The sequence below is a fragment of the Caretta caretta genome, chromosome 3 (genome assembly GCF_965140235.1).
Source record: "Caretta caretta isolate rCarCar2 chromosome 3, rCarCar1.hap1, whole genome shotgun sequence".
NCBI classification, from domain to species: Eukaryota; Metazoa; Chordata; order Testudines; family Cheloniidae; genus Caretta; species Caretta caretta.
Genome location: NC_134208.1, coordinates 184326037 through 184341177, shown reverse-complemented (window position 1 = coordinate 184341177; position 15141 = coordinate 184326037). Strand labels below are relative to the sequence as shown.

General features: G+C 46.2%; 1 protein-coding gene across 5 annotated transcripts in view; it reads left to right on the top strand.

Moving 5' to 3' along the window:
- Positions 1-15141, top strand: part of STON1 (stonin 1) — a 56544-nt gene that overhangs the window by 29179 nt on the left and 12224 nt on the right. For 4 of the 5 annotated variants that reach the window (XM_048842955.2, XM_048842954.2, XM_048842953.2 and 1 more), the window contains one exon: positions 12397-14370. In XM_048842955.2, the coding sequence (XP_048698912.1) occupies positions 12447-14370 (1924 nt within the window). In that variant the 5' untranslated portion in view covers positions 12397-12446. The remainder of the gene's footprint in view (positions 1-12396; positions 14371-15141) is intronic. The other variant, XM_048842957.2, reaches the window with a different exon arrangement.

Here is a 15141-nt window from a genome sequence, read left to right as displayed (position 1 = left end):
TCGATTAATCGCAGTTAACTCACGCAATTAACTAAAAAAAATTAATTGCGATTAAAAATTAATTGTGATTAATCGCAGTTTTAATTGCACTGTTAAACAATAGAATACCAATTGAAATTTATTAAGTATTTTTGGATGTTATTCTACATTTTCAAATATATTGATTTCAATTACAACACAAAATACAAAGTGTACAGTGCTTACTTTGTTATTATTTTTTATTACAAATAATTGCACCGTAAAAATGATAAACAAAAGAAACAGTATTTTTCAGTTCACCTCATACAAGTACTGTGGTGCAATCACTTTATCATGAAAGTGCAACTTACAAATGTAGATTTTTTTTTTGGTTACATAACCACTCAAAAACAAAACAATGTAAAACTTTAGAACTGACAAGTCCACTCAGTCCTACTTCTTGTTCAGCCAATCGCTAAAACAAACAAGTTTGTTTACATTTACAGGAGATAATGCTGCCCGCTTCTTATTTACAATGTCACCTGAAATTGAGAACAGGCATTTGCATGGCACTTTTGTAGCTGGCATTGCAAGATATTTACATGCCAGATATGCTAAACATTAATATGCCTCTTCATCCTTCGACCACCTTTCCAGAGGACATGCTTCCATGCTGATGATGCTTGTTTAAAAAAAAAAGTGTTAATTAAATTTGTGACTGAAGTCCTTGGAGGAGAGTTATATGTCTCCTGCTCCATGGTTTGACCTGCATTCTGCCATATATTTTGTGTTATGGTAGTCTCGGATGATGACCCAGCATATGTTGTTTGATTTAAAAACACTGTCACTACAGTGTGACAAAACACAAAGAAGCTTCCATTATCAGATTTCTAAAGATAGCTACAGCACTTGACCCAAGGTTTAAGAATTTGAAGTGCCTTCCAAAATCTGAGAGGGAGGAGGTGTGGAGCATGCGTTCATAAGTCTTAGAAGACCAACACTTCAATGCAGAAACTACAGAACCCAAACCACCAAAAAAGAAAATCAACCTGGTGGCATCTGACTCAGATGATGAAAATGAACATGCATCAATCTGCACTGCTTTGGATCGTTGTTGAGCAGAACTAGTCATCAGCATGGATGCATGTCCTCTGGAATGGACGTATAAAGCATGAAGGGACATATGAATCTTTAGCGCATCTGGCACATAAATATCTTGTGATGCCAGCTACAAGAATGCCATGCGAACGCCTGTTTTCCCTTTCAGATGACATTGTAAACAAGAAGCAGACAGCATTATCTCCTGCAAATGGAAAAAATATGTTTGTCCGAGTTATTGGCTGAACAAGAAGTAAGAATGAGTGGACTTGTAAGCTCTAAAGTTTTACATTGTTTTATTTTGGAATGCAGTTATTCTTCGAGTGATTGCTCATGTGTATTTCACAATAGGTGTGCTTGCTCACCATGTGCACCAGTGCTGGAAGTTTTTCCCCTAGCAGTACTCGTAGGGGAGTGCTCCTAGCGATCACTGGAGTGGCATCTCCGTGGCATGGTATAAGGGGCGCTGTGCCCTCCCCCCACCCTTAGTTCCTTCTTGCCACCAATGAAGGTGCTTCGGAACTGCTCTGCTCCAGCTTGTCTGCAGCTTTCCTCCAGGACGCTTGTTCGTTCAGTGTAGTAGTACCTGTAGTTGAAGTAGTTAGATTAGTTTAGTTTAGTGCGCCCGGGGCTGGACATGCCCCGTGCCCCGGGTTTTAAGTCATGTGACACCTGTAGGCTGCCGATGCCTGTGAGTGATCCACACGCAGACTGTTTACAGTGTTTGGGTGAAACCCATCTCAGCGATCACTGCAAGATTTGCAGGTCGTTCAAGCCTCGGACCAAGAGAGAAAGAGACATTCGGCTCTGGGCCATCCTGATTGGGTCGGTGCTGACCCTGACTCCGACGCGCCGCTCCGAGTCAGCACCGGATACCACGGTGTCAGTGTGTGGCGACCCCCTGGCGCCATCTACCAGTCAGCACCACTCCCCGTCCGCGGGGCACGCCAAGAAGGCTAAGAAGAGGCCTTCTCTGCGGTGGCACCGGGGGAGAGGCTAGACCCATGTTGGGCAGTCCTAGGTCCCCATCGGCCTCTAGGCCTCAGACTCAGGTCCAGGCTTCTCCAGATGTCCGGATGCCCTTCACTCCGGAGCCCCTGCAAGCGGCCCAGGATGTTAAGTCCATGCTGGTACCAGAGGCACCGCCAAATCTGGCTCCATGGTCCAGAGGCAAGCCACCTCTGGGATCTCTGAAGTTGCCCTCGGCTTGGTACCATTCGCAGTCGAGGGAATGTTCCCAACACCATTCTCTGCTCAGTGACCATCCCGTGCGTAGTCCACGGCGGTCACTGTCAACCCCCACCAGGTTGTCTGGCTGGGTTACGACTGACAGGGGCTCCAGGCACTGCTCCGCCTTGAAGAGTGCATACCATCAAGACCGAGGCAGACAGCACCGAAGGTCCTCATCTCCAAAGTGCTATCTTAGCCAGTTGTAACATGAACGTTGATGGTGTTCCTATTCGTCATCTTGCTCCAGGACCCCACCATGGCACCGCTCCTGCAGTCCCGGGAGTCAATTACCAGCACCTTCCCATCACGGATCCACCTGCCAGAGACGATTGTGGAGCAGCTGCAACCGACAGTACCGTTCCTCCACATCGGGATCACGGTCTTGTGGTCAGCACCATTCCTGATGCCACCACTCCTCCAGGTCCAGGGACAGTGGCAGGTTGCACGCCAGCCTGGCCTCCCTTCGTAGTCATCAATCAACGGGAGAGGCCAGTCAGGCTGAACAGCCTGCTCCGCCGGTGCCACAGCAGGTGCAGGTGCAGTGGCCCCAGGCTCCATGGCTGGCACCCAATGGTACCAATGGGCCCCTTGGCTACCGATGCAGCCCCCGGTGGGGGCCTGCTTGTTAGCCAGAGCCTCGGAACGGCTGTCAGCATCCCTTTCCCAGCCTCCAAGGAAGGAGTTGGTGGGACGTGCATCTTCGGTGTCGGTGCCGGTGGACACGTGAAGTACCGCGCCTGCCTCCTCACTCTCCCCTGATGAGGCAATTACGGCCCCTCCTGCCTCCTTTCCACAGGAGGACTCTAAAGCCCACCAGGAACTATTGAAAAGGTGGCATCAAGCCTCAACTTTCAGGCTGAGGTGGTGGAGGAGCTCTCAGACTCCCTCTTCAACTTCTTATCTGCCTCGGTACCAGGCAGAGCATCCCTTCCACTCCACGAAGGGGTGGCAAAAACCTCAAATGCCTTGTGGCAAACCCTGGCTTCCTTTCCCTCCATCTCTAAGAGAGCGGAACGCAAGTACTTTGTGCCTGCCAAGGGGCATGAATATCTGTACACCCACCCTGCCCCTACCTCTCTGGTGGTCGTGTCGATCAACCACAGGGAGTGGCAGGGCCAACCAGCCCCTATTCCAAAAAATAAAGACTCAGGCTGGATTTATTTGGGAGAAAACTTTATTCGTCCTCAAGTTTCCAGTTACAGGTGGCGAACCATCAGGCTCTCCTGGGTCGGTATGAGTTCAATCTATAGGGCTCTCTGCCCAAATTCGAGGACTCCCTCCAGGAGCGTGACAGGAATGAGCTCAAAGCTATGGTGGGGGAAAGTGTCGTGGCTCCTGCTGTCTGGGCTGTCCAGTGAGGCACAGAACTCCTTGCAGGACTTCCCATTTGACAGCAATGCCCTGTTTGCAGAACAGATGGACATAAAACTACACGGCCTAAAAGATTCCCACACTATGCTCAAGACACTTGGCCTCTATGTTCCGGCTCTGGCTAGGCCACCCACTCTAAATATGAGCCCCCTTATAAAAAGTCGGGGAACTATATGAAACGCCCGCAGAGGCAGTCCCGGTCTGCCCCGCAGCCTGAGTCCTCCAAGGGCAAACAGGCGGGGAAATGGCAGTTTTGACAGGTTGCCTGTGGGCAACCTACCAGTTCACATCAGGGATCCACCCGCAATAAAGCTTCCCTTCTCCAACCGGTTCGGTGCTTTTCTCCCAGAGTGGTCACAGCTGACCTCGGACCGATGGGTCCGCAACACCATTTCCTGGGGCTACACCCTCCAGTTTACCTCTACCCCACCCAACCACCCTCCGCCCCTCCTGGGGGACCCCTCTCACGGGGCCCTGCTTGAGCAGGAGGTGGGGCAGCTCCTTGGCTTAGGAGCGGTGGAAGTGGTGCCAGCGGAGTTCAAATGCAAGGGGTACTACTCCCGCTATTGCCTTATCCCAAAAGCCAAATGGGGGCTCAGGCCCATCCTGGACCTGCGAGGTGTGAACCAGTACATGATAAAGCTCAAGTTCTGCATGGTCTCTCTGGCCCCCATCATCCCCTCCCTGGATCCCGGGGACTGATACGCCGCCCTTGATCTGCAGGACGTGTAACTTCCACATCCATATATTCGAGGGGCACAGGCGCTTCCTCCGTTTCACTGTTGGGCAGAAACACTACCAATTTATGATCCTCCCGTTTGGCCTGTCCACTGCTCCCAGGGTATTCACAAAGTGCATGTCTGTGGTGGCAGCCTACCTCAGACGTTGTGGAGTCCAGATCTTCCCCTATTGGATGACTGGCTGGTCAAGCTTCCGCTCGCAGGTGCGGGATCACGTGGCGCTCCTCCTGTCCACATGCGCCACTCTAGGCCTGTTGGTGAATGACACCAAGTCCACATTAGTCCCGGTACAGCGCATAGAGTTTATCTGGCAGTCCTGATATCCTAGCGCAGTCCTGAACACCATGTCGGCCAGGACCTCCCTCCCACCAGACAGGTTCGAGACCTTGAAAGGGCTAATTGACACAGTCACAAGGTTATCAGTGATGACAGCCAGAGCGTGTCTCCAGCTCCTGGGTCACATGTCGACGTGCACATATGTGGTTTGCCACACCAGACTCAGGATGAGGCCCCTCCAGCTCTGTTGGTCTTGGTCTTCTCCCAGGCCAGAGACAGGATGGACAAGGTCCTCACTGTTCCCGAGCCGGTGATTGCCTCCCTACAATGGTGGTCCTCCTCAGGGCCCGTTCAGGGGTAGGCCCCCATTGGTGGAGCTGGTGTCGCATGCTTAGGACCTGGGGTGGGGAGCCCATGTGGGGGATGTTCAGACCCAAGGTCTGTGGTCTGCACAGGACCTTGCCCTGCATATAAACGTTAAGGAATTCAGGGTGGTCCAGCTGGCGAGCATGGCCTTCCGCTCGCACCTGGAAGGCAGAGTGGTCAGAGTTCTCACAGACAATACGGCCTCAGTGTTTTACATCAGCAGGCAAGGCATGGCCTGCTCCTCTGGCAGGAAGCCCTCAGGGTGTGGGACTTCTGTATAGCCCACGACATTTGCCTACAAGCCTACCACCTACCAGGCGCCTGGAACTCGTGGGTAGATCGCCTGAGCCGAGACTTCTCCTCTCAGCATGAGTGGTCTCTACACCCAGAGGTGGTGCACAGACTTTTCCAAGAGTGGGAAACTCCCCAGGTGGACCTGTTCGTGTCTCGGCAGAACCGCTGGTGTCCCCAGTTCTGCTCGGGGGGTGGGGGCGGCTGGGAATGGGCGCTATCTCTGATGCCTTCCTCCTATCCTGGTCAGGCCAATTTCTCTATGCCTTCTCCATGATCCCACTGATTGGCAAGGTCCTGGAAAAGATAAAGATGGACAGGGCCCAGGTCCTCCTGATTGGCCCGGTGTGGCCCAGGCAACATTGGTACGGGACCCTCTTGAGCCTGGCAGTCGCCCCGCCGTGGCCATTGCTGCCCCACTCAGACCTGCTCTCCCAGGACCAGGGCCGCCTCCTCTACCCCAACCTAGCAGCACTCCACCTCACAGCATGGCTGCTCAATGGTTAGGCCAGGAGGAAAGAACGTGCTCAGAAGGGGTTCAGCACATTCTCTTGGAAAGTAGGTGACCCTCCATGCGTCGAGTCTACTTGGCAAAGTGGTCTCGATTTTCCTGATGGGTGGCTGAGCGGGGCGTTTTGCCCATGGCTGCCCTGATCCAGCTCATTTTAGACTATCTCCTTCACCTTAGAGCCCAAGGGTTGGCGCCCTTGTCTGTCAAGGTGCACTTGGCGGCCATATCGGCATTCCACCCGCTGGTGCAGGGGCACATGGTATTCTCCCATGCTATGACTGGCCGATTCCTTAAAGGGGTTGGATCGCCTTTTCTCATATGTTAGGCCTCCAGTGCTGCAGTGGGACCTGAACTTGGTGCTGGCCCGCTGATGGGTCCCCCGTTTGAGCCGTTAGCTACGTGCTCCTGGTCACATCTCTCGTGGAAGGTAGCCTTCCTGGTGGTGATCACATCTGCTAGATGGATCTTGGAACTCAGGGCCCTGACCTCTGAGCCCCCGTACACAGTGTTCCATAAGGACAAGGTCCAGCTCCGACTGCATCCTTCATTCCTTCCGAAGGTGGTCTCAGTCTACCACATGGGTCAGGACATTTTCCTGCCGGTCCTCTGCCCCAAGCCCCATGCATTCTGTGAGGAGCGCTGCCTCCATACGCTGGATGTGAGATGGGGTCTGGCCTTTTACCTGGAACGGACTAAGCCGTTCAGGAAGCCTTCGCAGCTGTTCATCGCCTCGGCCAAATGCATGAGGGTTTGGTCGATCTCCACTCAACGGCTCTCCAACTGGATCACCTCGTGCATCCAAACCTGTTATCACCTAGCGGGAATCCCTCCACTGTCGATTGTGAGAGCACACTCGACAAGGGCGCAAGCCCCATCAGCTGCCTTTTTAGCCCATGTCCCCATTCAGTACATTTGCAGGGCTGCCACATGGTCTTCAGTTCACATGTTCACCTCACATTATGCGATCGTCTCCCAGACAAATTTCCCCACTGTATTTTCCACTGAATGCATCCGATGAAGTGAGCTGTAGCTCACGAAAGCTTATGCTCAAAAAAATTTGTTAATCTCTAAGGTCCCACAAGTACTCCTTTTCTTTTTGCAAATACATACTAACACGGCTGCTACTCTGAAACCAGACAAGGGAAGACGCTGGGTTCAGAAGAGCTGTGCTCTGCCCCGAGAATTTGTGAACTCCTACCCACCTCCAACAGATATAGCTTGGAATCATCTATTATGGAATACACATGAGCAATCATTCGAAGAAGAAAAGACAGTTACCTTTTCCATAACTCAAGTTCTTCAAGATGTGTTGCTCATGTCTATCCCGCCCTCCTTCCCCTCTGTCAGAGTTGTCTGGCAAGAAGGAACTGAGGGTGGGGGGAGCGCGCAGCACCCCTTATACCGCGCCATGGAGGCACCACTCCAGGGGTCGCTTGGGGCACTCCCCTATCGGTACTGCTAGGGGAAAAACTTCCGGCACTGGTACACACGGTGAGCACGTGGAATAGACATGAACAACACATCTCGAAGAACACCAGTTACGGAAAAGGTAACTGTCTTTTTTTTGCAAAAAGAAAAGGAGTACTTGTGGCACCTTAGAGACTAACCAATTTATTTGAGCATGAGCTTTTCGTGAGCTGCAGCTCACTTCATCGGATGCATACCGTGGAAACTGCAGTAGACATTATATACACACAACCCCGACCTGGGATAGTCTATCTACTACCCAAGATCCATAAACCTGGAAATCCTGGGCGCCCCATCATCTCAGGCATTGGCACCCTGACAGCAGGATTGTCTGGCTATGTAGACTCCCTCCTCAGGCCTTACGCTACCAGCACTCCCAGCTACCTTCGAGACACCACTGACTTCCTGAGGAAACTTCAATCCATCGGCGATCTTCCTGATAACACCGTCCTGGCCACTATGGATGTAGAAGCCCTCTACACCAACATTCCACACAAAGATGGACTACAAGCCGTCAAGAACACTATCCCCGATAATGTCACGGCTAACCTGGTGGCTGAACTTTGTGACTTTGTCCTTACCCATAACTATTTTACATTTGGGGACAATGTATACCTTCAGATCAGCGTCACTGCTATGGGTACCCACATTGCCCCACAGTATGCCAACATTTTTATGGCTGATTTAGAACAACGCTTCCTCAGCTCTCGTCCCCTAAAGCCCCTACTCTACTTGCGCTATATTGATGACATCTTCATCATCTGGACCCATGGAAAAGAAGCCCTTGAGGAATTCCACCATGATTTCAACAATTTCCATCCCACCATCAACCTCAGCCTGGTCCAGTCCACACAAGAGTTCCACTTCCTGGACACTACGGTGCTAATAAACAATGGTCACATAAACACCACCCTATACCGGAAACCTACTGACCGCTATTCCTACCTACATGCCTCCAGCTTTCACCCTGACCACACCACACGATCCATCGTCTACAGCCAAGCTCTGCGATACAACCGCATTTGCTCCAACCCCTCAGACAGAGACAAACACCTACAAGATCTCTATCAAGCATTCTTACAACTGCAATACCCACCTGCGGAAGTGAAGAAACAGATTGATAGAGCCAGAAGAGTTCCCAGAAGTCACCTACTACAGGACAGGCCTAACAAAGAAAATAACAGAATGCCACTAGCCGTCACCTTCAGCCCCCAACTAAAACCCCTCCAACGCATTATTAAGGATCTACAACCTATCCTGTAGGATGACCCAACACTCTCACAAATCTTGGGAGACAGGCCAGTCCTTGCCTACAGACAGCCCCCCAACCTGAAGCAAATACTCACCAACAACCACATACCACACAACAGAACCACTAGCCCAGGAACCTATCCTTGCAACAAAGCCCGTTGCCAACTGTGCCCACATATCTATTCAGGGGACACCATCACGGGGCCTAATAACATCAGCCACACTATCAGAGGGTCGTTCACCTGCACATCCACCAATGTGATATATGCCATCATGTGCCAGCAATGCCCCTCTGCCATTTACATTGGTCAAACTGGATAGTCTCTACGTAAAAGAATAAATGGACACAAATCAGATGTCAAGAATTATAATGTTCATAAACCAGTCGGAGAACACTTCAATCTCTCTGGTCACGCAATCACTGACATGAAGGTCACTATCTTACAACAAAAAAACTTCAAATCCAGACTCCAGCGAGAAACTGCTGAATTGGAATTCATTTGCAAATTGGATACTATTAATTTAGGCTTAAATAGAGACTGGGAGTGGCTAAGTCATTATGCAAGGTAGCCTATTTCCCCTTGCTTTTTCCTACCCCGCCCCCCAGACGTTCTGGTTAAACTTGGATTTAAACTTGGAGAGTGGTCAGTTTGGATGAGCTATTGCCAGCAGGAGAGTGAGTTTATGTGTGTGTGTGTGTGTTCCCGGGGGACCCGGGGGGGTGAGAAAGCCTGGATCTGTGCTGGAAATGACCCACCTTGATTACCATGCACATTGTAGGGAGAGTGGTCACTTTGGATAAGCTATTACCAGCAGGAGAGTGAGTTTGTGTGTGTGGTTTTTTGGAGGGGGGTGAGGGAGTGAGAGAACCTGGATTTGTGCTGGAAATGACCCACCTTGATTATCATACACATTGTGAAGAGAGTGGTCACTTTGGATGGGCTATTACCAGCAGGAGAGTGAGTTTGTGAGGGGGGGGACGGAGGGTGAGAAAACCTGGATTTGTGCTGGAAATGGCCCAACTTGATGATCACTTTAAATAAGCTATTACCAGCAGGACAGTGGGGTGGGAGGAGGTATTGTTTCATGGTCTCTGTGTGTATATAATGTCTACTGCAGTTTCCACGGTATGCATCCGATGAAGTGAGCTGTAGCTCACGAAAGCTCATGCTCAAATAAATTGGTTAGTCTCTAAGGTGCCACAAGTACTCCTTTTCTTTTTGCAAAGACAGACTAACACGGCTGTTACTCTGAAACCTGTCTTTTTTTTGTACATAATTCTACATTTGTAAGTTCAACTTTTATGATAAAGAGATTGCACTACAGTACTTGTATTAGGTGAATTGAAAAATACTATTTCTTTTGTTTACAGTCGAAATATTTGTAATAAAGAAAAAATATAAAGTGAGCACTGTAAACTTTGTATTTTGTGTTGTAATTGAAGTCAATATATTTGAAAATGTAGAAAACGTCCAAAATATTGAAATAAATGGTATTCTATTATTGTTTAACTGCGCGATTAATTACGATTAATTTTTTTAATTGCTTGACAGCCCTAGTTAAGAATGTTTTAAGTTTTTAAGGCCTAGCACTCAAAAGTTAGGAAATGCCAGTATTCAGCAAAATTAGGGTGGATTTTTATGGTGACAGCAAAACGCACATTCCTGATATCAAGCTGACTCCCACTCTTGCCAAGTTTCAAGTCCCTATTCCAAAGCATGAAGGCCCTAGAGCTTCTCAATGAAATGGTAGTAAGATTTTTTTTTAAAAAAGGGCAAAACAACATAATCTTCTCTAGCTTTGCTCTGAGAAATAGCAGAGCTGTTTTAGCTAAAATTTTCAAAAAATAATTTTGTCTGAGTTAGACACCCTTCATGGAAAATTTCAGCCTGGGTCGTTAAAGTTTGGCAAATATAAGGTCTGTTATCAGTTGCTTGTAAATGGACAATGTTAGATGGTCTTTCTTAGAGCTGTTTCTGCCAGCTCTCCCCATAAAGGATGTTGTTATTAGCTCTATTTACAATACATTTTAGTATCCACAAAAATATGGTATACAGAATGTCATTTTATACTTTTAATATTAGAAATGTATTTATACTTCTGAAATGTTCATTTCATGCCACTACTACAAAAGCAAATTTAATGTGAACCATTTCAGACAACCACAGAACAAATTATATGTGGAATTTTCAGTCATATCTTGCTAACAATGTGCACATCCTCATGGTAAGAAGCCCTAAGGTGACCACATCTATTTACAGTACTTACAGAATAGAAAACTTTGTGTGGTTTGGGAATAATTGGCTCACCATAGCATACACAATGAAGATACTTTCTAACACCACAATTTGGTCTGAATGCTTCAGTCTTACTTTCTTATAGTTTTGCTTAAGTTATTTATTCTTAACTGTCTTGAAGAACAAAAAGGCATGGATACTAAACTTAAGTGGGGACAAATCGTAGTATTTCCTTCAAAGCTGGCTTTCAACATCACAGGTGCAAAGGGCAAGAATAATATGTTTGTTCCCCACACTTTGGATGTGTTTCTTCCTACTGCTATTACCAACAACTATCAGAAAAAGAGCCAGCACAAAAGTCTAGTGGAGTGAGCATAACTTTTAGGTATTTGTTTGTAAATAAAATTATACATAGCACACACACCCTCCATGCACACATCCCTATGTTAAGAATGTTTTAAGGTTGTAAAGTGTAGCACTCAAAAGTTAGGAAATGCCAGAATTCAAGTTGCCTGTTCAACCTTAATATGCCCCACCCCATGATTATGTAATATGACAGTCTTTAATTACATTAATTACTTTTTTCCTCCATAGGACCCTTCCGTCCTGTCCCTCTGCACCTAGTCGTATGCATTTGAGTTCGACGGTTTCCTCCTCCTCCATACTGCCGAGGCATCAGTCTGACTGGCCTCAAATCTGCTCAACTCCTTGTTGGAGCATGTGAATTGTGGCTGGCACAGAACTCTGTGTGGATAGATCAGGCTCAGTATGGATGGAATGTTCAGGGAATTTTTCTGCCAGCCACAACAAACTTCTGAGATATGTAAATTTATATTTTCAGAGGCTTATAACTCAGCCAGATTTGGGTGAAATTTCAGAGACAGAAAAAGAGCATAGGGCATGAACCAGAGGTGGAGCAGATGCTAAAGTTAGGAACCATGGATTACAATGACTTCACTGACTTCCTTGCAACAGTTGAGGAAGAGTTAATGAAGCTTCCTCCATGCACACACATGCCCATCTACAAATGTTAAGTCTCTGCCCCAAAGCATGGAGGTGCCTTAGCTTCTCAGCAAAACAGTTGTAAGAATTTTTTAACATGGGCAAAGCAATGCATTTTTCTCCTAGCCTCCATCTTGGAAACAGATGAGCCATTTTTGCTGAACTTTCCCAAAAAATTCATCATGAGGCAGATACCCAGCATGAAAATTTCAGCTCAAACAGTTATTTTGCCAAAGATAACAGAACCTTCTAATTGAAAATGTTAGGCAACCTTACCTATAGGTATTTCTGTCAGCTCCACTTACAGTGTTTGTGTGTGTGTGTGTGTATCAAATGTTCAAAGCTGTCCGCTAAGTTTGGGTGCCCAATTTGTGACAGCAATTGGAGGTCTGTGGCAGTACTTTAAAAATGTCTGCTCAGTACTTTAAAAATCAAGCCTAAGGTGACTCAGGTTGTGCATCCAGAAATTGAGGCACCCAAAACTGGATGCTCATGAAAATTTAGGCCTTATGAAATTTTAATGTTGTAAGTTTTTTTCAAAAGTAATTGCATTTATTTCTTATTACGTCTGTTCTTGTTTTGTGTTATTTCTCAACAGATGACTCAGAGGTGATACCTGTATAAGTGTTTCAAGTTTTTTCCTACAAGATGTGTTCCACATATCCAACAAACTGGGTCACTTTTGATGATGAACCCCTGTCTCAATCTCCTCAAAAATCAGTGGAAAATAGTAATACCTGTAAAGCAAATGGTCTTAATCTCAATCTTGCTAATATGCATGAATCTTCAAGTAGGTCAACTTCTACAAACAGAACTCCACTTTCTTCTCCTGTAGCTGACTTTTACTTAAATCCTGGACCTCCTCGTAACTCTCCACTTTCTACACCTACCAGAGAATATCCAGGAAGTCGCTGTATCCCCAAATCAGGAATTCACATCCTTTATCCTATTCCTGAACTGTCATCAAACATTAACCTTCACCCACCACCTGGGACTTGTTCTTCCTTAGCTTTTCAGAAACTGAGCACTGCACCTAATGATAATCCACCTAAGATTTTAGTCTCTAAACAAGGAGCCCCGGGTGAAATAAATCCTACTTACCAAGAAAGCTGCAATAAATTAGAAGATCAGTTGGAATTGGAACGCTTACAATATTTTCAGAATGACTGTGCTTTTTCAAGTCTATTTTGGAAAGAGGGGTGTTCAACTAGCATGTCTCCCTATAATGTTGACACACAAAGAAAGGATAAAAAGCTTTGCAGAAGTATTTGCCGTCCTAAAGAAAAAGACACTTGCCATGATCAGAAAAGTCTCAATCAGAATTCCTTCAGTTATATCTGTGAAAGGCTTGAACATTTGCAAACTGATACTTTGGGAAGCCTGTCTGCCTCCAGCTTACATGCATGGCATAATCTCTCTCCTTTCATTCCATACAGTCTCTTCAGGAGCCAGAAAAAAGATGGTTGGCCTTTCATGCTAAGAATTCCTGAGAAGAAGAATATGATGTCATCTCGGCAGTGGGGTCCTATTTATCTTAAAGTCCTACCTGGAGGCATTTTACAAATGTACTATGAGAAGGGCCTTGAAAAACCTTTTAAAGAATTCCAGCTCCAACCATACTGTAAACTGTCAGAACCCAAGCTAGAGAACTGTAGTGTTTCAGGAAAAATCCATACCGTGAAGATTGAATATGTGTCTTATACAGAGAAAAGAAAATACCACCCCAAAGCAGAAGTGGTCCATGAACCAGAGGTGGAGCAGATGCTAAAGTTAGGAACCATGGATTACAATGACTTCACTGACTTCCTTGCAACAGTTGAGGAAGAGTTAATGAAGCTTCCTGCCATTTGTAAGCAAAAGAGAAATTATGAGGAACAAGAAATTATACTAGAAATAGTGGATAAGTTTTGGGGGAAAGTCACTAAAACAGAAGGAAAACTTGTAGAAAGTGCTGTCATCACACACATTTATTGTATGTGTTTTGTGAATGGCAATACTGAATGCTTTTTTACTTTAAATGATCTAGCACTCCAGAAAAGAGATGAATTTTATTTTGACAAGGACCTGGAGAAGAAATGGATTGATATTCTTGACTACCATTTCCATAAGTGTGTCAAAACACATGAGTTTGAGCAAACTAGAATTATTAAGTTTACACCCTTGGATGCCTGTAGGTTAGAACTGATGCGTTTCAAGACACTGTATATTGGGCAAGACCTTCCATTTTCTTTAAAGGCTGCAGTAGTTGTTCAGGGAGCATACATAGAACTTCAGGCTTTTATAAACATGTCTTCTACTTCTCTGATTCCAGCACGTTTGCATTCCATGAAATACTGTGAAAATGTCATGATATGCTTTCCAGTTCCTGCACAGTGGATCAAAGCACTTTGGACCATGAATCTCCAAAGACAGAAGTCCCTAAAAGCAAAAATGAACAGAAAAACATGCCTTGGTTCTTTACATGAAGTTGAATCTGATCCTGTAATTCAGGTCTCAATTGGAACAGCAAAATATGAAAGTGCCTATAGGGCTGTAGTGTGGAAGATAGACAGACTTCCGGATAAAAACTCAAGTAAATATATTCTGCATTATCAAAATAGTATTTTTTGGGTACAGCTCTTCTACTGGAGGAGCCTGATTCTTCTCTCATGCTGATCTTATATAACTTTACTGACTTTCCTAATTTACACTAGTGTAAGGGCCCAGTCTCAATGCAACTCCCATTGTCTTCAATGGGAGATGGACTGGGCCTTTTAATGAGAGGAGAATTTGACCTTAAATGTTTTTTCTAATGTGCAATTTCATCTTGATGGTGGTAGCTTCTTCTTCAATACTTGTACTACAGTAGTGCCTAGAGCCCGTAACTGTGACCAGGGCCCCATTGTTCTCAGCACTCTGTAAACCCATATTAAAAAATGGTTCCTGCCCATGAATATCATATAATTTAAAGAGACAAGACAGACAAAGGTGGGATGGGAATCAAAAACAGACCAGCATCACCGAGCTGGTCAGTGGCAGAGCTGGGACTAGAACCTCGGACTCTTAAGCTTATTGCATCTTCTTGCCAAGATTTAGTGTCAGTGTAGTTAGAAGGTGATGTAGTCAATCTCCCTTGGTGTCCAGAGGTCTATTGAGTTTCAACATTGACATGTTTGCTTTCCTTGTGAAAGCACAGCCATCTAGTACCACGTTTGTGAACTAACTAATATTCTAAGTTTGTATTCATAGAAAAATATAAACACTGACACCACAGTGCCTTCGGTTATATTCCTTCTCTGTGGTCGTCATACCTTAAATAAATGCTCACTGCAAAAAAAAAAAAAAAAAAAAAAGTGAACTAAGC